Below are 21,466 nucleotides of genomic sequence, written 5' to 3'. Positions count from 1 at the left end.
TTGGTTCTAAGAGGCATGTGTTGAATGAACATTTTCTGGCAGGTTCTATGATCAATATTAGAAAGGCAGAAATAAATATACTGTTAGCCAAGAAAGATATACGTTATTTTCCTCAAAGCCGTGGAGAAAAATAAGTCAAAAAAAGAAAGAAAGAAAGAAAGAAAGAAAGAAAGAAAGAAAGAAAGAAAGAAAGGGAATTAATGTGGGGATGAAATGACTTGACTCATCTTTTCTGAAGTTACTCTGAGAGAGAAGAACTAGGAAGGGCCATGGAAGTGCTAGCAATCCATCCACACCCTGTCATTTGAACATGGAAGCCAAGCTAAAGCACATGAAAGAGGCACCGCCATGCTTGTCTGTCCTAAAATGCTATAGTATTGTCAGAGATTTTGGTGCTCCTGATAAAAATCGCTTTCAGATGATTTACGGTTTACTTTCAAATGCTGAACATTTCACTTTCAAACTGCTGGTTTGATATCCGTTATTTATATTAAGTAATTACTGGTTGATATTTAAATGGTATGTATGCGATGTCTCCCACCCTTGCTTGATATCTAAATCATTTAGGACAGTCTAATAAAGGAGGCAGACAACTCTCGGGCTTTTTTCTACTCATGAAATGACTGCAGTCATCGAGTAACCATGAGGCTCTACAGGGAGGGCCCTGTGTCTGTGGAGTCCCTGCCCCCTCCAGCTCAAGCACAAGATCCAAGCAAGTCCTGTCCGTCCTGTGTGGGGTCCTGGGTTAACCGCTGTCCCCTCACATCCGGGTCATTAAAGTACACTTTTCACTGTTAACCCTGGCAGCTTATCCTCCTTGTGTGGCCTGGCCCAAAATAAGCCAGGCTTCCTAATATCCTGTGCTGAGGACCTGTGTGGGGACCTGTGTAGGGAGTGAGGCACACGGGTTCTGGAAGGCTCTGCCCCAGCACAAAGATCTAGCTTCTTTCTCCTTCTGGGCTGTATTCTGGGACCTATACTCCAGAGAGTCTGATATTTGAGTGAGGGCATTTGCTGGGCAATATTCTGGAAAATGTATTTTACAATCTCTTCTTAAGCATGATGAGTTTGGACTTCCCCAAAAATCTCCCAGGTGGGCTTTGCCTGCTTGTTCTTGCTGCATGATCTCTCTGCAGAAGGGCTGGGGGTGCAGGAAAAAGGTACCTCACAAGAAGCATGGTGTTTTCAAATTCTCCTGCTCAGAACAGTAACCCAAACCATTTCTAACGCTGCCTTTCTCCATCTCGCCCTCACCCTTTCTCACTTTTGCTCTGTGTGTGTGTGTGGTGTGTGTGGTGTGTGTGTGTGTGTGGTGTGTGTGTGTGTGTGAATGTGTGTGTGTCGTGTGTGTGTGAATGTGTGTGTGTATGTGTGTGTGTGAATGTGTGCGTGGTGTGTGTGTATGTGTGTCGTGTGTGAATGTGTGTCATGTGTGAATGTGTGTGTCATGTGTGTGTGAATGTGTGTGTCATGTGTGTGTGAATGTGTGTGTGTCGCGTGCGTGTGTCGCGTGTGTGTGTCACGTGTGTGTGCAGTGTATGTATGTGCGTGTCAGAGGCCCTGCTTCTCTCACTGTCTGCTTTATTCCCTTGGGACTAAGTCTGTCACTGAACTTAGACTAGGTTGGCTACCAGAAGTGCAAGCGATCCTCCAATATCTGCAACCCTCAGTGCTGGGTTTACTGCTTACATCTCCATTTTCACATAGAGCGTTGGGGATTTGAACTCAGGTCTTCACGCTTGCCCAGCAAATGTTCTTACCCACTGAGCTATCCCCCAGCCCTGATGCTGCTTTTGCTAAATTTCTCGTTTGCTCATTCCATGTTCGAGGACTGTTTGTCGCTCTGCTTGCCTCTTTTTCTATCATAGTTGGGCCCAGCAATGAATATTTTGGGGGGTTTTATGTGTCTCTGGCCTCTTATAATGTCCCCCTCTCCTCCCCTCTCAATATCTCACCCTCCCCATACTTTTCCTTTGCTTGCTTCAGCTGTAACAAAGGTCAGCATGCAGACATGCTTGGGATTTGCAGAAATGAACCCATAGTTCATGGCTGACCTTGTAGTTTCCTGGATGTGAAGTGGGCAGGGGACCAGCAATACCTCAGTTCCTAAATGCTGAGCAAAACCCTCAGAGCAGCTTTGCCCCCACCCAGAGACTACACCAGATCCATTCTTGTACTCAGGTGTCTAATGGAAGACCCACCTTTGGGCTGGCTGCTTACCATGATGTAAGAGCAGCAACTTATGACGAAGGGGAGATGTATAAGGAGGGAAACTACTCCAGAGAACACTGGGATCAATGGTAATTCATTCGCCCAACACACACACACACACACACACACACACACACACAAATTAAAAGCACTTTATATTCATAAATTAGAGCCTGAATTTATGTGCAATCAGCTGTTGAAAAAAAATGCAAAAAGGACATGCCCTTTTCAAGATAAATGAAGACTGCATTTCAAAGTAACTAGATTCTTTTTAATCATTTTATTAAGTTAATTTATTATTTCCAACTTGATCATTGTTCTCCTCCCTCCTCTTCCCCCAGTCCCTCCCCCTAACCTCCACTACCCACCCCCCATTCCTCCTCATTTCTCTTCAGAAAAGGGCGGGCTTCCCTTGTAAATCAGCCAGTCATGACATGTCAAGTTTCAGTAAGACTAGGTACCTCCTCTCCTATTAAGGCTGGACTGCACAAGTGAGCTGGTAGGAGAAGCTGACCCCAAAAGCAGGTGACAGAGTTAGAGACAGCCCCTGCTCCCACTGTTAGGAGTCCCACAAGAAGACCAAACTACATAACTGTAACATGCGTGCAGAGGGACTAGGTCCGTCCAATGGAATCTCTCTGGTTGCAGGGTCAGTCTCTGTGAGCTCCTATAAGCCCAGGTTAGTTGATTCTGTGGGTTTTCTTGTGGTATCCTTGAGCCCTCTGGTTCCTATGATCCTTTCTCCCCCTCTTCAGCAGGATGGTCTGAACTCTGCCTAATGTTTGGATGTGGGTCTCTGTATCGTTCCCATCAGTTACTGGATGAAGCCTCTCTGATGACAAGTGGGCTATGCACCAACCCATGAGTACAGCAGAATATCATTAGGAATCATTTCATCGACTTTGTTCTTGCCAGTCATGTTTGGTTCTATCCTAGGTCTCTGGGCTATCCAGCTTCTGGGTCCTGGCCTTCCAGACAGTGTCATGGTATGGGTCTCAAGTCATCGGTTGGCTACTGCCATAATTCCTATGCCCCCTTCACTCCTGCACATCTTGTAGGCAGGACAAATGGTAGGTCAACAGTTACATGGCTGGGTCAGGGTCCCAACTGCTCCAGCGGAAGTCTTACCTGGAGTAACTAGTTTCTTAAATACCACTCTAGTCTGAATGGAGACAGGCTAATTTTATACACAAAACATATATAACGTTGACTTCATTGATATATAAAATAAAACATTATGTCCCACAAAGTAACCCCTCTCCCAAAATAATAATCCCACACTTGGCTCAGTGAATGACAGAGGAGACAGGTTAGAAACACACCGTCCTGTTTTGCCTCCTTAGTGCCCATCCTACACATGACAATCATATTTGCTCACAGAGTTCTGCGGGGTAAAATTTGCTGGGGAGACTTGCCTATCGTTTCCACACTGTCTGGAAGCTCCCTGTGCAGTTGGGATGCTCACAGCCATCTGCATCTCTGGTGTTACAATGACAAACCTATCACAGCTGATGCTGAAGTCACATCTGGAATCGCTCCATCAAAGGCATGTCACCAGGTGAACTAGTATGAAGCATAATGCCAGCTAAGTGACTTTGTAATGTCCCCTACTTTCCTAGCCTGTCTTAATATATTGCATACCCTCCTTTCTTTGTGGTTAGAGAGACACACAACATGAACTTGCCATCAGAGCTGTGTTGACATCATTAGAGCTGTGTTGACATATCCTAAGTCTCATGTGCACAGTGCTCTTAGTCTTTTTTTTTTTTCTTTTGTTTTGTTTTTTTGGTGGGGGTTGGGTGGAAGGAGGGTGCAAGGCTCAAACCCAGGACCAAGTGCTCTGCCACTGAGCCAGGTTAGCAGCCCTCACATTGATGTGTGACTGCCAAACTCTGAAAGGTGTCATCTTGATGAACTGTGTCTCTGCGACCTTTGAGCAACTCTCTTCTCGTTTCTCCCCACATCTTGGCAACTGTTCTACTTTTCATGAGAGTTTAACTACTTTAGCTGGGGGTGGGGGTTCACACCTGTATTCTCAGCCCTCAGGAGGCTGCTACAGAAGTATCCCTGTCGTGACTTGGAGATCAGCCTGGGCTACATGGTGAGTTCCAAGCCATCCTGGCCTAGAGAGTGAGGCTCTGTCTCAAAAGTACAAAATAAATATTTTGAGAGTTTGGCTACTTTGGATACCTTCTTCATGTGGAATCCACGCTGTACTCCATAGCACTATATTCTGGGAAGTGTTTTCTTCGTGTGGAAACTGATAGGGCCAGCAGAATTGCTGGTCCTCATGTGCAACTGGTCTTGCTTCATTTAATTCAACAAACTTCACCTATGGTGTAATACAAATGGCCCAATCGCGTTACTAAGCTCACTGGGACCTTCGTCACCTCACATTATCTCATGGAAGAATTTGAAGCAGCTCCTGGGTTTGACAGATGCTGATTTCTACAGCTGTTTATCATTATCCAGTCCCTCTCATCTCTGTAAGCAAAACATCACAAGCATGTGGCCTTGTTTATTCTGCATTTCCAAACTTTCACAAAAATGCCGCAAGGGTGGAGTAGATGAACTAGCCTGTATTTGACATGCAGGTAGAGATGACTCATCTCATCTGACATCATACAATAGCTCGATGACTTCAAAGATCTGTCGGTAGTTTCCCTGGCCCTGAAAATCAAGGAGAACTGGTTCTGTGGGGCCATTTCTCTGGGCACTCTACTTTTAGTCCAGGGATCACTTCAACGGGCTTAGGCTACAGAGGTTACAAGGTTCTCAAACCCTATGAATGTTCACAAGCCCCCTGCTCTGCAATCTCCCAGATCAAGGGGATCTGGCCAAGAACCATCTCATAGAAGAGGTTAAGGTCTTTTCTTTCTCTTTCTCTTTTTCATCTTGTTCCAAATCTACAAGTCCTTTCTAAACAATAAAGAAAAAGAAGGAGAAGGAGGAGAAGGAGGAGGAGAAGCTAATCATCTGACCAAATCTGTAAGCAGGAGGAATTCCGGGTCTATTGATGAGCCTTGTCCAATCAACAGATTGGTCCTGCATTCTGTCTCTGTGTTTCCATCAAGAAAGGCTGCCACACCCACTCAGACTGGCATCTGGACTCTCCAGAACAGAGGGGAGCCTCCTCTTGTCCCATGCATGCCAGGGACTTCCTTCCAGGCTCGTTCATCCTGCTGGCTCTGACCTTTCTAACCCCCAAGTGTCCAATAAGCAGACTTTGCCCGAGGGGAAGTCTTAATACTGTTCAGTGCAGAATGAGTGTCCATATTCTCCTGCCACCAAGTGTGTCTTTCTTGCACCCCCCCCCCCGGGTGGTGAGCGAGTGCTTCTCCCGGGAAAGCTGGGTCCTAGGCTTGGAAACAGCACAGCGGGGTTGGGGGAGGTGGGATTATGCTCAGGGTGCTGACCAACATCCAGCCCCTGGGATGTTTGAGACATGGAAAAACAAGCTTCGACAGCCGCCTGGGTTCTGCCAAATCAGCAGGCCCCTGCTGTGACCAATCAAGGGCTGCCGTCAGATGCGACTTTGGCTCATTCTTTTCAACTTGCTGATAGGCTTTGAGGAATGGGCGGAGCCACTGCCCTGCGCCTGCTTTCCATTGGTGCAGGAAAGTTAAAGGTGGTCCTCGGGCAGGTTTTAGTCCTGTAACAAAAAAGGAATGTCCTGGAGATTCTTCACGCCTGCTTTGGAAGTCCAGGCTCCAGAAAAACCCTAAGTAGGAGCCCAATTTGAAGGAAAGAACTCTAAACAGAGTTAAGGTGTGAGGTCCTGGGAGACAACCCCTCCCCCCCCCCAGTCTGAGGTCTACATGTGCCTCAGACTGACACAGGTCCTTGCTTTAAGGGAAGGGGCTACCAGATTTCTACCAACAGTCAGCCAGGTCCCAGGTAAAACAGCAGCTGCCCCCAAACAGGTCACCAGAAAGAAGAAAAGCAACTGTTTTTATTTTTTAAGCCTCCAATGGTTCTTCGAGGCTGACCAGCAGCCGCAAGCACACTGCTTGTGAGGGCTTCTGCTGACACCTAGAATGAAGCCACCCTCTTGTTAACCACGGAGCAAGAGCCCGCCACCCCGGCATATCACCCTTCTCCAGCTCCTTTTCCATGGCCATAACACCTAAGGCGGAAGGCCAGAAGCCCAGCTTTCCGTGGAAACTGGGTACAGCCGCCTTGCTTTGCTGCTCCACAGACCAAAGAGGTTTGACTTCTGGAAGCCAAGGAAGGTGCGAGAAGTCTTCCTGGACTGAGAGCGGAGCATAGCGTGGTGCGTGGAGTGGAGGGAGAACGCCATCGAGGACTCAACCCAGACAAGTCCACCATGGGCTTGCTGCAGGGTCTTCTCCAAGCAAGAAAGCTGCTACTGGTCATCTGTGTGCCGCTGCTGCTGCTGCCCCTGCCAACCATCTACCCCACCAGCGTAAGTAGCAACCTGCCTACCCCTATCAGGGCATCAGAGGGAGTCAGGGAGCAAAGGAGGGAGGTCTGGAGGGATGGGGTGTTTGTGGGGAACCCCAAAACGACTTCACCGTGACTTGGATGAAATTGTCACCGTTTTTCTAGCAGAGACCAAAGTGCTTTCTTTCTTCCTTGAAACTATCGTTTTTATCCCTCTGTCTCAAGAAAGGTCCCCCAGTTCTGCCCTCCACAGAGTGGGAGACCACAGCTGAAATGACTGTTGGAAAAGGGAGGTGCTGTGGTTGACCCCATAGAAAGGACAGGTTGGGGAGGGAGCCCCCACTTCTCAACCCGTGGCTATCATTGTGTAATAGCAATTAGACACACAAAAAAGCCCTTCACTGTCGATCTAGAAGGGGTGGGGCTGGGAAGGAGTCTGTCCAGAGATCATAGTGGCCTCAGACAATCAGAATATGAACCTTCTATACAATCCTCAACCTTCTATACAAACTTTTGGGAAAGGGTTATTGAAGTTGAAAGCACAGGTTAGCCTGTTTCTCTGGTCCTCAGACTCTCTGAATCTTCTATGTTTTCTGCTCAAACAAACAAACAAACAAAAAAAGCAGACCTAAAGCAACAAGAAAATAGAAATGCAAGCTCCAGAACTCTAGGCCATGGCCTGATTTTAAAGCAGGAGTTCCAGAACAAAGGAGCTGAAGCTTCATTCCCGTTCAGGTGGCATCTCGTACCTTCATGGTTTTCCTTCCCCCCCACCCCACGTGTCTGGGGCAGGGGATAGACCCGTCCCAAGCTGGCACTGTCCTTGAGACTTCAGCTAAGGCAGGTAAACTACAGGAATATCCTCCAGCACTGTTCCCCGAGGGACTGGGTAACCAAGATTAAATTTAACAGTTAAACAGAAGGGATTATCATGGTCTTGTTAAACACAAGCTGACTTAAATCTCCAGCAAAATAAACACTTCAGTGTTCCAAGGAGGCACCAACTAACTCTGGTCTGGGATTAGCAGACTGTAATTGCCAATGACATTTTTTTTCCTGGCCTGTATAACAGTTAATTTTCTGCTTTGTCTAAGTAGACCTGATTGCTTTGAGTTTTCTTTACATGGTATTTTTTCTCCCAATGTCAGGTCAGTTTAAGGAAGTTCCCATGACAGACACATTACCCTCTTCTACTGAGCAGTATTAGGAAGCCCAGCCTGCCCACCCCGTTACCCCCCACACTGTCAGCCTTCATCTGCAGGGACCCTAACTAGTGTCCACAGGAGGCACAAACTGGGTGCCCAGTGCTGGTTATGTCTCTCGGCTACCTTCCACCCCTTCATCCAACTCTGAGTTCTCATAGTAAAATCCTTAGAATTCCTAAACAGAATTGCTTGTTCTAGGCTACCCTCAAGAGAGGCAGCTGAGCATCTGGGCAGGAGCACTTGGCTAGCAGTCTGACGATTCTTCCAATTGATGAGCCACAGCCGCACCTTGAGAGGTGTCAAAATGACTTTTCCTCTCTCCTTGCCCAATCTGTAAACCATGATGTTACAGAAGAAGAAGGTAGGGGTGGGAATGTGGCTGTGTGATGCAGCAATTGCTTAGCATACAGAAGAGAATTACCAAAGAGGGCATTTATCTGAACACTTCAGTGTCCCTACTGGAAGCTGCACCCCAGTCTTCCAGAAGAGATTTATCAAAGTGCCCCTCAGTCACGGCAGAGGAACAGACTTCAGGCCCCCTCTAGTAAGGTTTGAGTGAGGTTTGACTCTGAAGGAGGTTGAAGGGTGGAACTCCTAGAAAGGGAACCTAAGTGAAGGCAGGAAACCGTCTCCACAGGGAAAAGCCACCTTGAACACCCCCCCCCCTTTATAGATTGATTGTCCTGTTTTCTTTGCTGGGTTTTAGTTCTGTTCCGTTGTCAGGGTCTTTCCGTGTAGCCCAGGCTGGCCCCAAATTCACAACCTTGCGTTCTAATTCTAGGAAATTCTAGTGAAAAGAAATAATCACTGCCCATTAAAGGCTTTCCTGACCTGGGTGTTCCAGAGCACCCAACACACCCAGTGAGAAGAGAGACCTGTTAGTCAACATACATTTATCCGTGTGCCAGACTCAGGTCGGACACAAGGGACTCTATGGAGTCCCAGGGGTATCTGACACCACAGCCGCCTGAAGGCTTTTGGAAAGGAATGGAAAATGGAAGAAGGAAGCCGGTGTGGGTTCTGTGGGCAAACTAAGTGAGAAACAGACAAAAGATCCTCTAAAGATGTCTTTCTTCCTTCTACTCTAAAGGAAGCTAGACAAAAATGGCGGTGGGTTGCTCTCAATACTGCAAGAGACAGGTGACCACTTACGTTTCGTTATGCTATTTACAGCAGGAAAGGTCACCCCTACCTACCTACCTCTGCCCGACTCCAAGCAAATAGTGGCTAGTAGAACGAAACTCAGCCTGTTATTCTCTCTCTCTCTCTCTCCTCTTTCTCTCTCTTTCTCTCTCTCTCCTCTCTCTCTCCCTCTCTCTCTCTCTCTCTCTCTCTCTCTCTCTCTCTCTGTGTGTGTCCGTCTGTCCTTACCTCACCTAAATTGGGGCCCTGTAAAGTAACCAGGACAAAGGTCTCCCAGCAAGGGACAGGCAACATTGTGCCCCGTTATCCTAACCTGGAATTAAAACTTCCTCTTGTCTCTTTGCCATCAAGGAGGCCATCTCTCAAAGGTATCACTTCTGTTATCAGAGATTCCAAAAGGTTTATCTCTTATCTGATCCTTTGTCCTTGGAGGGAGTTTCACTGGGAGCTATCGTCAACAGTGGGGCTCACTTCCAATTTCCTGACCCATCTGGAGGGAGCAAGGTCCCTTCCAGCAAAGCCCATCACTGGTCCAGGAACGGAGCAAGGTTTGTCATCAGATTCCTTGTTGGGCAAGCATACTGGGCCAGGTCACACTTGCACGATATGTGAACCCTGAAAGAGACACAGCCTGCTTGGGTTCTCTGTGTTAATTGTCCTCTGTGTGCAGCTTGGAGTGCTGTGATTATTAAGATCTTGGACAGCGACTTCCCCCTAGAATAAACTTCCTAACCTTCCTCGGGACCACTTCCTAGCACCATTCACACAATCAACTCTGCTGGCAGCCAAGGCTAGGAAGGGCAGGATTTTTATAACGTTGCATTTATTTACCCTCTGCACGCTTTGGTCGCACAGTGTGACTTTTGATGAGCTGAGGAAAATACTAGTAAATTTCCAGATTTCCCACCCTGCCGTCTCCTGCAGATGGATAACATTCTAACCCCTCTGTAGAAGGAGGTCTCTGTGGCATCAGGCCATGGATGTGGCCTCCAAGGACAACGAGTAGTTTTTGGTATTGCTATAACTGGGAATATAGCTATACCCATAGCTAAGTGGGAAGAGGCAAGTGATGCTACCAGGCAGAGTGCACTACATGGAAAGACCCAAGAGCAAAGAAGGAGCCCGTCCCAAGGGTCCTTCTCAAGGCTGAGAAGCGATGAGTCTGTTCTCCCCCCTCCAAAATGAGCCTCTCAGCCTGGGAGTGTCCCCCCACAGTCAGCATCAGACCTCCCCAGGGAAGAGGTCCCCTCTCACTGCTAGTACATGGCACAAACTCAAGCTGACAACCAAAGGGGAAAACAGCCAGCAATTCCTGCCTAGGAATTCCTTGGAATGCCATCTAAGCCAGATGTGTGGCAAGCCTAAGTCCCAGCTTCTCCAGAGGTTGACTAAAGAAAATCTCTTGAGCTCGGGAGCCTGAAAACCAGCCTGGGAACAAGAAATTACAAGGATAACAACAGTATGTGAATTCAATAAGGCTAGAGACAGGGGTGGATTCAGGCTTTGCTCATGTCCCTAGAAGAGTCCTGAGAGAGGAGCTCTCCCTAGAGGCTATGAGAACACAGTATGGAAGCCACCTTGTGGGTTCTTTTTAACCCTCGCTTCTTACCAAACCACTTCCTTTCAGTGGGTACATACCAGATGCCCCAAATCTTCTTACACTGTAGACCTGGGTTGAAGTTTAGGATGGCTGACCACAGACCCCACATGTGAACCAGTCATACACACACCAATCTATCTTCCACTACCCCTGAGAGCCTCCAGTAGCCAAACAGCTTGACCAAATGCGCACCAATTAAAGCTTTGAATTCCACCTTTACAGTTTGTGAACTTGGCCCAAATCACTTATCACCCTCTACAGCTTTAAGACTCATCAGAGCTGGGACTCTATCAAAGTCCAGGGCCCACGGGGATGCATGAGTCAACCACGTGCACAACGTGAGTTCTTCAAGTGAGCAGCCATACTTTCACCCACAAAGGATGGCTGCCACAGTCATCAGCCAGTGTCAGCACGGCATCTCCCAGCACTGTATCCTGGCATCCTCACAGGCTCTATGTGCCTTGACCCAGGGTCTCATTTGGAGTCTCCATGGCAACCACTGTCCCAGTGACTAAATACCTCTTCGCTCCCCTTCCAGGAGGCAGCGTGTGCTTACGTGTTGCTGGTGACCGCTGTGTACTGGGTGTCCGAGGCGGTGCCTCTTGGAGCTGCAGCCCTCGTTCCTGCCTTCCTCTACCCGTTCTTCGGAGTTCTTCGATCCAGTGAGGTTAGACCACTTATGACTCAACCCTGGGCTCGGGTCTGCTGGACCAGTAAAGAAGGTCTTCAGATGACAGACAGGCACTTGATGGGAGGGGCTGTCCTCACCCACAGGAAGAATTCCTGAGCACTAGGCTTTACACCTGCCTATCCAGACACAGAATCCTTCCCCTTCTACCCTTCCCCTTCAGCTCCTTCAGAGTGCTCAAAACTTGCCACTTTGAAGCCTTCCCTGACCAAACACAGCCAACTGTTCCTTAGAGTTGAAAATTTTTGGTTTTGGGTTTTTTGTTTGTTTGTTTGTTTGTATTTAAGACAAGGGTCTCATTATATAGCCCTGGTTGGCTTGGAACCCATTCTGTAGACCAGTCTGACCTTGAACTCATAGAGCTCCATCTGCTTCTGGCTCATAAGTACTGGAATTAAAGGCATGTGCCACCATGGCTTTTAGGAACTGTGTGATCTGTGCCTATAGGAGATGGTGGTTGGTCTTTTTTCAGTGTCTTGTATGTCCCTCAGAGTGCAGTCACACAAACAGGAAGCAGGACCCCCATCTGCTGGGCTTTCCCTCTTACCGCTTAGCTCACAGGATGGAGGGACTCAGTCGCCAGGGATTTACTATGTGTCCCTGCTCCTGGCTTCTTCCTTCTCCCCTTCTTAGACAAAGCCATCCATTTCTGACCCTTCATCCCCTAACCCCAGATCACAGTGTGTCCTCTTCACCCGTAGCCGGCCCTCTCTGTTCACGTCACAGTATTTGGCAAAGCTCAAATCAAAACTGCTGGTAACAACCCCAGGTTGTGACCAAATTTCAGGACAAAGCCTACTTTTAAAAAAATTTTAAAGTAACCTGCAGGATGAGAGCCAGATGAATAGTGTGCCTCCTTTGTTTTCGCCTGCCTCTATCACCACCCCTTTGGAGGTGGAATGGCCTTCCAGAGGGGTCACATGTCAGATATCCTGTATGTCGGATATTTACATTGCAATTCGTAACAGTAGCAAAATTACGCTTCTGAAGTAGCAATGAAAATAATTTGGTGTTTGGGAGGTCACCACAACATGAGTAACTTTATTTTTTTTTCCTTTCATTTTTTTTATTTTATATAACCAAGTCCATTTAAATGAAAACAAACATTTATAGACAATATTTGGGAATTTGGGCGTTGTTCTTTCCAAACTACTTCCTGCTGGCAAGGGGCACTGTCATGGGGAATTCGAAGAAGATGCAGAAATCCTGGCTGTAGTCTGTCAGGCTGCTTTGTCTAGCTGTTTTGAATGTAGGATCACCTGGTACTCTGTTTCACGTGGTCTGGCTTGATCAAGCCCATGAGGAACTTTACTAAAGGGTTGCAGCATTAGGAAGGCTGAGAACCACTAGTCTGGGCTATCTGATGAGGAAAGTGACAAGCAGAGTTAGGCAAGGTAGATGCACAGAAGGAAGCAGGAAGGAGGTGTCTGAGTCTGCCAAGAGTCAGTCACCACGCTAGAAGTCCAAGTTTGTCCTTTAATGGAGAACTCTCACAAACTCTAGGAAAGGGGTGTCAGTGTGGATGACTCCAGTCTACACAGCAGAAAGAGGCTGAAAGAGTAAAACTGACCCCAGTCACTACAGTCGAAATTGGCAGACTGTACCTATTAGATTTCAGAGCCTGTACTCTTGTTCACGCTATCATACAAAGAAAATTCCTAACGTATATGGGCCTTCACAGTGTTATCAATTGCTGGGAACTGTGGAGATCCCTGTCTCTGTGCTGTGAGGAAGAATGACGCTGGCCTACGGGCTGCCTTAACTTTGAACAACAGAACATTCTTGAAAGTTCCCTTGTTGCTTGTACGTGGTCGCCAGTGAACAACTCTTTCCACTGGATGAATTTGACCTTGATGGTTGTATATGTGGTCAACAGCGAACAGCTCTTTCTATGGGAAGAACTCAACTGACCAATTTCTGTTAGTTTGCCTTGGATTTCTCGTACATTTTTTTCTGTGAGTAGTCAGCCGGAGGATAGAATCTTCAAACAGTGAGCGAGCTTTTGTCCCTACAGATATGATGTGTGTAACGTGGGTGTAAGAGGAGGGTACACACAAAAACAAGTCTGTGGGCCACCTGCTCCATCTCCTCCTCCAGCCCTGTCCTTGTTTTGAGGGTGACGAGACAGATATGGATTTCCATGCATGCCTAAAAGCGCGATCGACCGCAAAGACAACTTTTCTCATGAAAGGTGTACACTTGTTCTGCCCATTTCTCCTCAAAATTGTGGAACAAGAACTTCATTAGGGGGTGGGGGTGGCTGGAGGGTAAGCGGGAATCCTCCAGGTGAGTCCAACAGCCCAATATACTATAGAGGTGTTGCTAGGCAACGGCTATCCAAGTCCTTCCCATTATTATAGCCAGGAAGGCCAACCTAATAGAGGGACACTCTTTGGAGGCAACAGTTTGGAGAGGGGTCTTTTAACTTGAAAGGAATGGCCTTCGTGTGTGATTAGGAATTGCTGTTTCTGGGTGGGTGGAACCAAGAAGATGTATTTTATCATTTGAGGAAAAGCAAATCTTAATCCATCTGCGTCTTTAGGTGGTTTTGACAGGTGGTTATAGTTAGCAATTGGGCTACAATGAGCAGGTTAATCCAAATACAGTCTGTTCAGCTGACCTTAGTTCAGATTAAAGAAAAATGCCAGCAGGGTAAAGGACATGGGTGATAGACAGCTCCTTGTGGGCCAGAAGCAGAGCCCATTGCACCCTCTCTAAGTGCTCCCTCACACCAGGCTCCCTGGGGAAAGCTAGGCAGCACTCTCCCGGGGCCTCCAAGTCATCCATGCATTCTGTTCCAAACCCAGCTCCTGCTCTTCCGTCCCCTTGCTGAGACTTAGGCAACCCTCTCTGCTTTGGAAGATTCTTTGAAATGTCTTTACCTTTAAAAATTCTACTACCCGATTATGCTCTGGCGAAACGTTTCTGAAGACCTCGCCTAAGAATAGTTCCCTTCCCTCTGAGCCAACTCGGTGTTTTGGCCTTTTAAGCGGTACGTGCCGAAGGTGACATTCTCTAGGACTTGTGCTGTCTTGTGGCCTGCGTGTGCCCTCAGGGTGTGGTTCTTGGTTTCTGTGCTTTGGGGAGCTCAAAGGACACAACCTCCGTGTGAGGAGGAAAGCATGTGAACAGGGCTGGTGTGGCCCTAGGGCTGGGGCTTTTGTCCCTCATTCACTCAGCGTTCTGACTTCTAGATGTCCCATTCAGGGTGGTACAGCACCCAGAGGTGACAAAAGCAAGCCCACTGGAGTCTTATTTCCCGCTCCCGAGTTCCCACCACCTGGGGCTCTTTATAGTCATCAGCGCTCTGGAGGAAAAAGAGAGTAATCCAATGGGAGAGAGGCACAGCTCTAGCTGTAGGCACAGACATGGAGAGAGAGGGCTTTGTGGTGAGGAGCTGCCTCAGCCATGCTGAGGAGACATTCCACGACCTGCAGCTGCAGCCGGAATCCCAGAGCACAGGGTGTGCGCTGTGAGTCCATCGGCCGGAGAACCAGGGGAATCTGACTGCATCCATCCCAGCCAAGGGGCAGAGAGAAGGATGAGAGGCCCCAGCTCAAGCGGCAGAGCTGGGGAAAGGGACGTCTTCCCACCTCTTTACTTTATACCAGGCTGCATGGGACACCATCTCCAGGCACTGCATTGTTTAATCGTCTATAAGGAACCGTAGTTCTCTTGCTTTGCTTCCACAGAGGAGCAAACTGAAGTTCAGAGAAAGGTTAAGTAACTTACCCGAGGTTGCACAGCTACTAAGCAATAGAACCAGTACTTGAGTCCAGCGGTGTGTGATTCTTGACCCCTGGGCCATCTGTACCAAAGGCGTTGGCTGAGTTAATAGATGATGGGCACAGCACGGTGGTCTGCACAGGGAGCTCTTCCAGAGGTGAGCAGGCCAGAACATCAAAGATCTGGAACCTGAGAAGCCTGGAGAATGAAGAAAGGATTTAGGGATACACGGTCTCTGGCTTCTGGGACTAGTATGAAGGCTCAGTCCAAACTAAACAATCCAAGGGCTAGAAGGAGCTCCCACTGTGGGTACCATGTGTAAAGGAAAGCTCTGGAACAGGTGTCTGTGTGTGGTCCTCATATTCCCATTGCAGGGTTGAGCCAAATGGCCACATCAGGGACACTAGACTAGAGATGGACTCCAGTGCCTTGGCAGGTGATTGGACACTATGGTCTCCTTGACTTTAGGATGCTGCTGCTCATTTTTTGAATGGGTCTTCATACATAGCCTAAGCTGACTCAACACCCAAGCACTCTTCCCTCTACCTGCCTACATAGTTCCCAGAAGCACCGGCAACTTCCCTCTGGGAGTGCGTAGAACCCGGTCCGGGACTTGGGGTTGGTGTTTACATTCTGTTTTGTTTGTCCGGGCCCCACTGTGATTGTTGCTAACATTATATCTGTCTTAAAAAGTCTCCTCACCCCTTACTGATGCATTGCTTGTGGTGCTGGTAGCCTGGGCACAGGAGCAGTGTCTCTCCAGTTAGCTCAGATGCACCGAGCTTAGGAGGACTGGCACACGGTGGGCACCAAGGGACCAGGATGGAGATCAGGAGTAGCGTGAGATGCACGGTGGCAGCATGGGAGGAGCTTGGGTCAGTTTCCTCAGTAGCCCAGGCACATAAATTACTTCTGATGGTATTTACGTGTTCCGTCTGAACACAACCCCTCTCCCTCTCCATCCTCTGCCCTTGAACTGCAAGCCATCAGGCCAGCCTCACTCAGATTCAAGCTCCTGCCAGGGCAAGAGAGATTGGAGGCAGCCCCCACTGGGATTGCAGCCCTGTCTTGCTGGAGTCGGATGTCATGAATCTGCTTCCCTGCTGGCTCACAGTCCTTCTGACCCTCTCTCTGCCTGCTGTACAAACCCTGGCTTTCTCTGTTTGTTCAGCCCTGGAGCCATTCCCCAGCCCACTCTCAAGGTCAGAGAGGGCTGCCCCTCCTCCTGCACGCAGGCGCTCCGGGGATGTGGGCTACACATCAGGTGTGCTGTCTGCCCTCAGCCCTACCATCCACCTCAGCTGAACTTCATATCAGACCCGATATAGGAAGCTCTAGACCCTGTAGCCTTTGAGGGTAAGTTCTCATTTCTGTGGGAGGAGCAACTTCCTCTGAGCCATTACCAGGCCAGTCTTCTTGCCTGGCCTCGAGCCCAGCCCCTGCCTTAGCCTCCCCTCTCTACACTTCACACAGTCCCAAGTCAGAAACTGGAACTGTGGAGAAGAAGGTCAAGATGTCCAGCCATACGGGAGCTAGGCCAGGTTTGGGTCCCCCTGGATGTCCATCTAGGACTCCTTGCTAGGGTAGAATGTTAACATAATTTTAAATTTTTTATTATTTATTTTTTATGTGTATGTATGTAAGCCTGGGTGAGTTTGTATGCACTGCATCCATGCAGGCATCCTTGAGGCCGAGACTGTCAGATCCTCCGGAACTGGAATTACAGCAGGCAGTCGTGAGCCACCCGATGTGGTGCTAGGGACCAAACCCAGGTCCTCTGGGAAAGCAGCAAATGCTCTTTACCGTTGAGCCATCTCCCCACCCCACCCCCACAAAAGGATATGTTTTTATGAGCAACAATACCTTTTCTCTCCTTTCTGTGGTTCTTCATTTATTTGTTGAGGAGCAGGAGTCTTACTGCGTAGCTCAGGCTGGAGTCAAATGTTCAATCCTCCTGCCTCGGTTGGCATTACAGATGTGTGCCGCCGGACCTGACTCAGCATCTTTTCCTTAAAGCCCAGTCCTAAGAGACTCGATGTACAAAACAGGGAAAGGGCAAGGCCTGCTCTGATAGGGATGGGAGCCAGCTTTCCGGGACTTCCCTGTGCCTATCACAGCACCAGCTTACGGGCAAGAACAAGGAGTCGGTCGACTGTCTGTCTTCCTCCCATGAGGATGGCACCCAAAGAGGTTCAAGCCCATATCCCTCGAGAGGAAAACAGCGAGATGAAGTTGATATCTGGGTTTCCATTCTCAAACTTCTTGGAACAGAGCTACAATCTCCTTCCTCCCATTAAAAAAAAAAAAAAGTTTAAAAAATTAAATACTTCAGAGTCCACTACACCCCCCCACACACACACACACACTTATACATTATACATAGGGGCTATGTTCCAAATCTGTCGATGGTTGCCTAGAAACATGGAGCATCAATCACTAGATGCATTATGTTGCTAGGTGCCCTGCAGTTTTGCCACTGAGGACCAGAGTTCAAACGTCCTTCTGGAGCTTAAGCTCACTGCCATCTCTGCGTCGCCCACTCTTTGCTTTAGGGTCATCATTAAATGCAATGAGTTACTTGAACACGGGAACCACAATACAACAGTGATCCTAACGACTAACACCGCTGATGGATGACTAGCAGAAGGATAGCATATACAGAGTGTGGGCCTGGGGATAACTCATGTCCCAGGCAGGAGATTTCATACTGCTCCTGGGAAGAGTACCGGTTAAAACTTAGGGATTGTTGTTTATTTCTGGAATTTTCCATTTAATGTTTTCCAACCGCTGTTAGCCTCGGTTCACTAAAACCACAGAAAAGTCAATGCAGATAAAGGGAGGTGGGTGTGTCCAGGGTGCGTTTGTGTCCAGGGAAAGTAAAGTTTAAAGCTCTTAGCTAAAGTCACCTGCAATTCCCTAACAAGGGACTAGTTAGTTAACAGGCGTCCTGTGGCTTTTGTCCCCCAAACCAAGGCCATGCCAGTAGCTCTTTCAAAGCTGCCCAGTCCCTCTCGCTGAGGAAACCTGGATAGAAGGGTCTCTGTCTTTTGGGTCTGCCCTGCCCCTCCTGTGTCTTCTCGTCCCTTTCACTTGCTGGCTGACCTACTCATTCCCCAGCCCCTGGCATTGATTTCGGTTCCTTTTTTGATAAGTACTTCCTGCTGAGCGCTTCTTAGGGCCCAGCTGTCCTGCCTCACTCAAGGCTGCCAAGGCCATGACTAGTCCTTAGTGAGTTGTGTAGCTCTGCTGTTGCCACGTCACAGGCTGGAGTGCCCTGGAGCCTCCAGCTCATGGTGGGTATTCGGTAGGGGTAACAGCCACTGGCTGATCTCCAGAGCCCAGGCTCCTCACCATCTCTCTGTGTGATGATATCTTTTCAAGGGGACCCATCCCTTCTCAAAAAAAAAAAAAAATCTCCAAATGCTCCAAGGTCAAGGGTGGCACCCAAGGAAAGCCAGAGAGCTGAAAGGTGGAGAAGGCGATGAATGCCCACACTCGTTACAAATATCCACAAATACCCACACACTATCTTCCTGGGAGGAGTGCCCTGCTAGAACCTAGCGCTTCTTATAGATAACTCTAACAGGTCTGCTGGTAGGGCTTCCAAGCCAACAAGTATTAGAACTCGGGGAAAGGGCAGCTAAGGACCTTTGTCCTGATTAGAGGACTCTGCGCGGCCTGAGAACAAGATAGAAAAAGTATAAGATGTGGACAAGGGAAGGAAGGCTCATTGCTGGCCTGGGGTGTTCGTGTCCCTGTGTGGGCACTGCTGGGCCTCGAGTAGGACGCAGGACAGCTGTCTATGTTGGAAAGAGGCTGCGACAGAGTGAGAGCCCTCTCTGAGAGAGTCAGGAAGCAGGTAGCACACTTGAGGAATCTGAAGACCTGGGGATCCCCTGGAAGGGTTCTACAGAAGCAGGTCTTACTGTGGAAGAAAAGTCAGTGGACTGAAAAGTCACAGAAGCTGCCACTGAGTGGGGCTTTCATTTACCTATGGGACATAGCAGCCAGCCCTGTGCTTAGCTTTGCATGAGCCTGTTCAGTGTGCTGATGGCCCCAGACCGGATCCGGCTTTGAGCAAAGTTCCTAGGAACAGGAAGAGAGAGTCACCAGAAAAATGGTTGATGATGTGGCAGGCCATGCTAGCTAGGTTTGCAATTTGGCGTTTAATCGTGGCAAGAACTTTACCAGGTAGGGATTTATGTAACCCTGCGTTTCATCTAGATGAGAAGAATAAGGGCTAAGAGGGGTTGTGTAATCTTCCTAGGGTGGCTGACTCTGGAGTTCCCACCCCTCCCACCTTACTATGCTAACTACCCCGGAGGGTGGTATGGTGTTCACCGCCCCTAGCTCACATACAAGAGTTGAGGGAAGGCACTTGAACTGATCTAATTCCATCAAACACTCAATGAGAAAACATCACAGAGCCAATAACACACCGGATTAGAGTCTTCGGCCGACGCTAGGCCTCAGCAGCTACAGCCAGAGTCATCTGGTCTGCTCCCGGCTGGCTTCCGGTTGGCTGGTCCACCTCGTACCGCATGTTACCTTGTGGGTTTTGGCTTCAGTTATGCTTGGATACCCCGCCTTTGCCCTTGCGCCGTGACTTCATACAGGTTCCTCAACCTCTCTGAGTCCACTCGCCTTAAAGTTAAACACAACTAGTGTGTATGTCCAACAGGACTTGTGCAGGGCTCAGAGGAGAACGCCAATGCAAACTGCACAGCACCTGGAGCGTAGAAGGTGCTCCAGGCCACCTGACGTTCCTCCTCCTACCTCTGTGTGGCACTGAGCCTTCTAAGAGTCATCACAGACAAACTGGGGTTAAGGGATGACACATGCCAAAGAAACATGTGTTGTTACCGGCTCCTGCAAGAATGACCTCATCAACTTTCCAGTGTCGGGAGTCAGGGGTCAACATCCGTGTCTCATATTTGCTGTGTGATGTCCTCTCCATAGACACAGGGAAACACAAGCCTGTCCCCAAGCTAACAGAAGCCTAGGAAGGAAACTAGAGAGGTTCTAGCCTCCACAGCAGAGCCTGCCAGCAACATAGTCATGCTCACTCCTCCTAGGGAACTGCCTTTCCCAGAAAAGTTTCAGACCACTCATAGCAGGAGACCTTCTATCTATGGCCTCCGGGAGCATTGTTGACCATGATCAGCTGAGGAGTAAGCTTGGGGACAAGAGCTACGTCAACCAGAAGCACAGGGCTCTTCCTCCCTGGAGGTGGTCACAGACGTGAACGACGCTGTGAAAAACACTGGTGAAATTTTCATGGGACAAAAAAGAAAAAAAATAGTGGAGAGAAATGGAGCAGGGTGGAATGAAAAAGCCTCTGTGAAGAGCTTCACATGGTAGATGTCCCAGGTCAGCTGGTGCTTAGGAGTAACTGTTTTTAAATAACCAGCTCTTTTAGCTAATGGCGGAGGTTAGTGGGAAAGCGTCTGACCAGCATGGGGAAAGCCCAGAACTGAAGGAAGCTAAGGGAAGGAAATAACCAGCTATCTGAGCAAGCCTCGCCTCCCTGTTTCTCCTTCTCCAGCCTCTGGATCTCAGAACGCACTGTACTGGCCTTGACCCTCTCCCTGGTGGGTGGCTAACCATCCTGACCTCCCTACAGGTGGCGGCCGAGTACTTCAAGAACACCACCCTGCTGCTGGTGGGTGTCATCTGTGTGGCGGCGGCCGTGGAGAAGTGGAATTTGCACAAGCGTATCGCATTACGTTTGGTCTTGATGGCGGGAGCCAAGCCGGGCATGTGAGTCCCGTGTGGGGTGTGGGGTGGGGACGGTGGCCTGAGTCACAGCAGGCTGTGTACCTGAGTTCCTCTGCTAACGGGGAGATGACATCAGAAGGTGGGGCCCTTACCTCCCGCATCCGTGAAAGAGATCCGATAACCATGGAACACAGATTTGAACAGCAGCCCTGATACAACTATCACCTGAATCTAAGGCATTCTCCTCACAACCTGGACTGGAGGGACAGCAGGTTTGCAACACAAGCCCCCGGGGGGCCTTGTTAGAGCGAGGCCAAGAGAAATAGTTTCCCAACTTTTGTCCTGTAGGTTGTTAGGGTGCACACTTGACAAAGAACTGGGTGGCTTTTCCACTGTCCCTTAAGAAATAATGGGCCTCTCTCTCCATCTGCCTGAGTTGCTTCGGACCACAGATCCCTCGGGTGTGCCGAGCCTGACCGTGTCCGCATGCTCTTTCTCCTTCCCCTCTGCCATCAAAAAGCTAATGAAGGAGAGATTCTCGCCCTCAAAGAATGCCATCAAGGTGGACAGTTTTGCGGTGTTCCCCTTCTCCACGCCTAGCTCGTAACTTTTCACTACGTCTTATGTAAGCTGCCTCACCGGCAGGAGGCCCAAACTGGAAATAATGGAACATTAGTTCTCAGCATTAGTCTGTTAAGCATGCTCCTGTCTCCCAGGTTGCCAAAGGGAGTTGCTAACTACAGCTTAATCCATGTAGGCCCAGCAACCGGC

At 48.8% G+C, this 21,466-nt stretch overlaps 1 protein-coding gene across 1 annotated transcript in view; it reads left to right on the top strand.

Annotated features, from left to right (window-relative positions):
• The first annotated feature begins 6,490 nt into the window (after positions 1-6,490).
• Positions 6,491-21,466, top strand: part of Slc13a4 (solute carrier family 13 member 4) — a 32,670-nt gene continuing 17,694 nt past the window's right edge. Inside the window, exons 1-3 of the mRNA XM_051175897.1 lie at positions 6,491-6,637; positions 11,102-11,230; positions 20,601-20,737. Of these exons, the coding sequence (XP_051031854.1) occupies positions 6,539-6,637; positions 11,102-11,230; positions 20,601-20,737 (365 nt within the window). The 5' untranslated portion in view covers positions 6,491-6,538. The remainder of the gene's footprint in view (positions 6,638-11,101; positions 11,231-20,600; positions 20,738-21,466) is intronic.

This window comes from Phodopus roborovskii, unplaced genomic scaffold, assembly GCF_943737965.1.
Source record: "Phodopus roborovskii unplaced genomic scaffold, PHOROB, whole genome shotgun sequence".
NCBI classification, from domain to species: Eukaryota; Metazoa; Chordata; class Mammalia; order Rodentia; family Cricetidae; genus Phodopus; species Phodopus roborovskii.
This window is presented reverse-complemented; position numbering and strand designations above follow the sequence as displayed.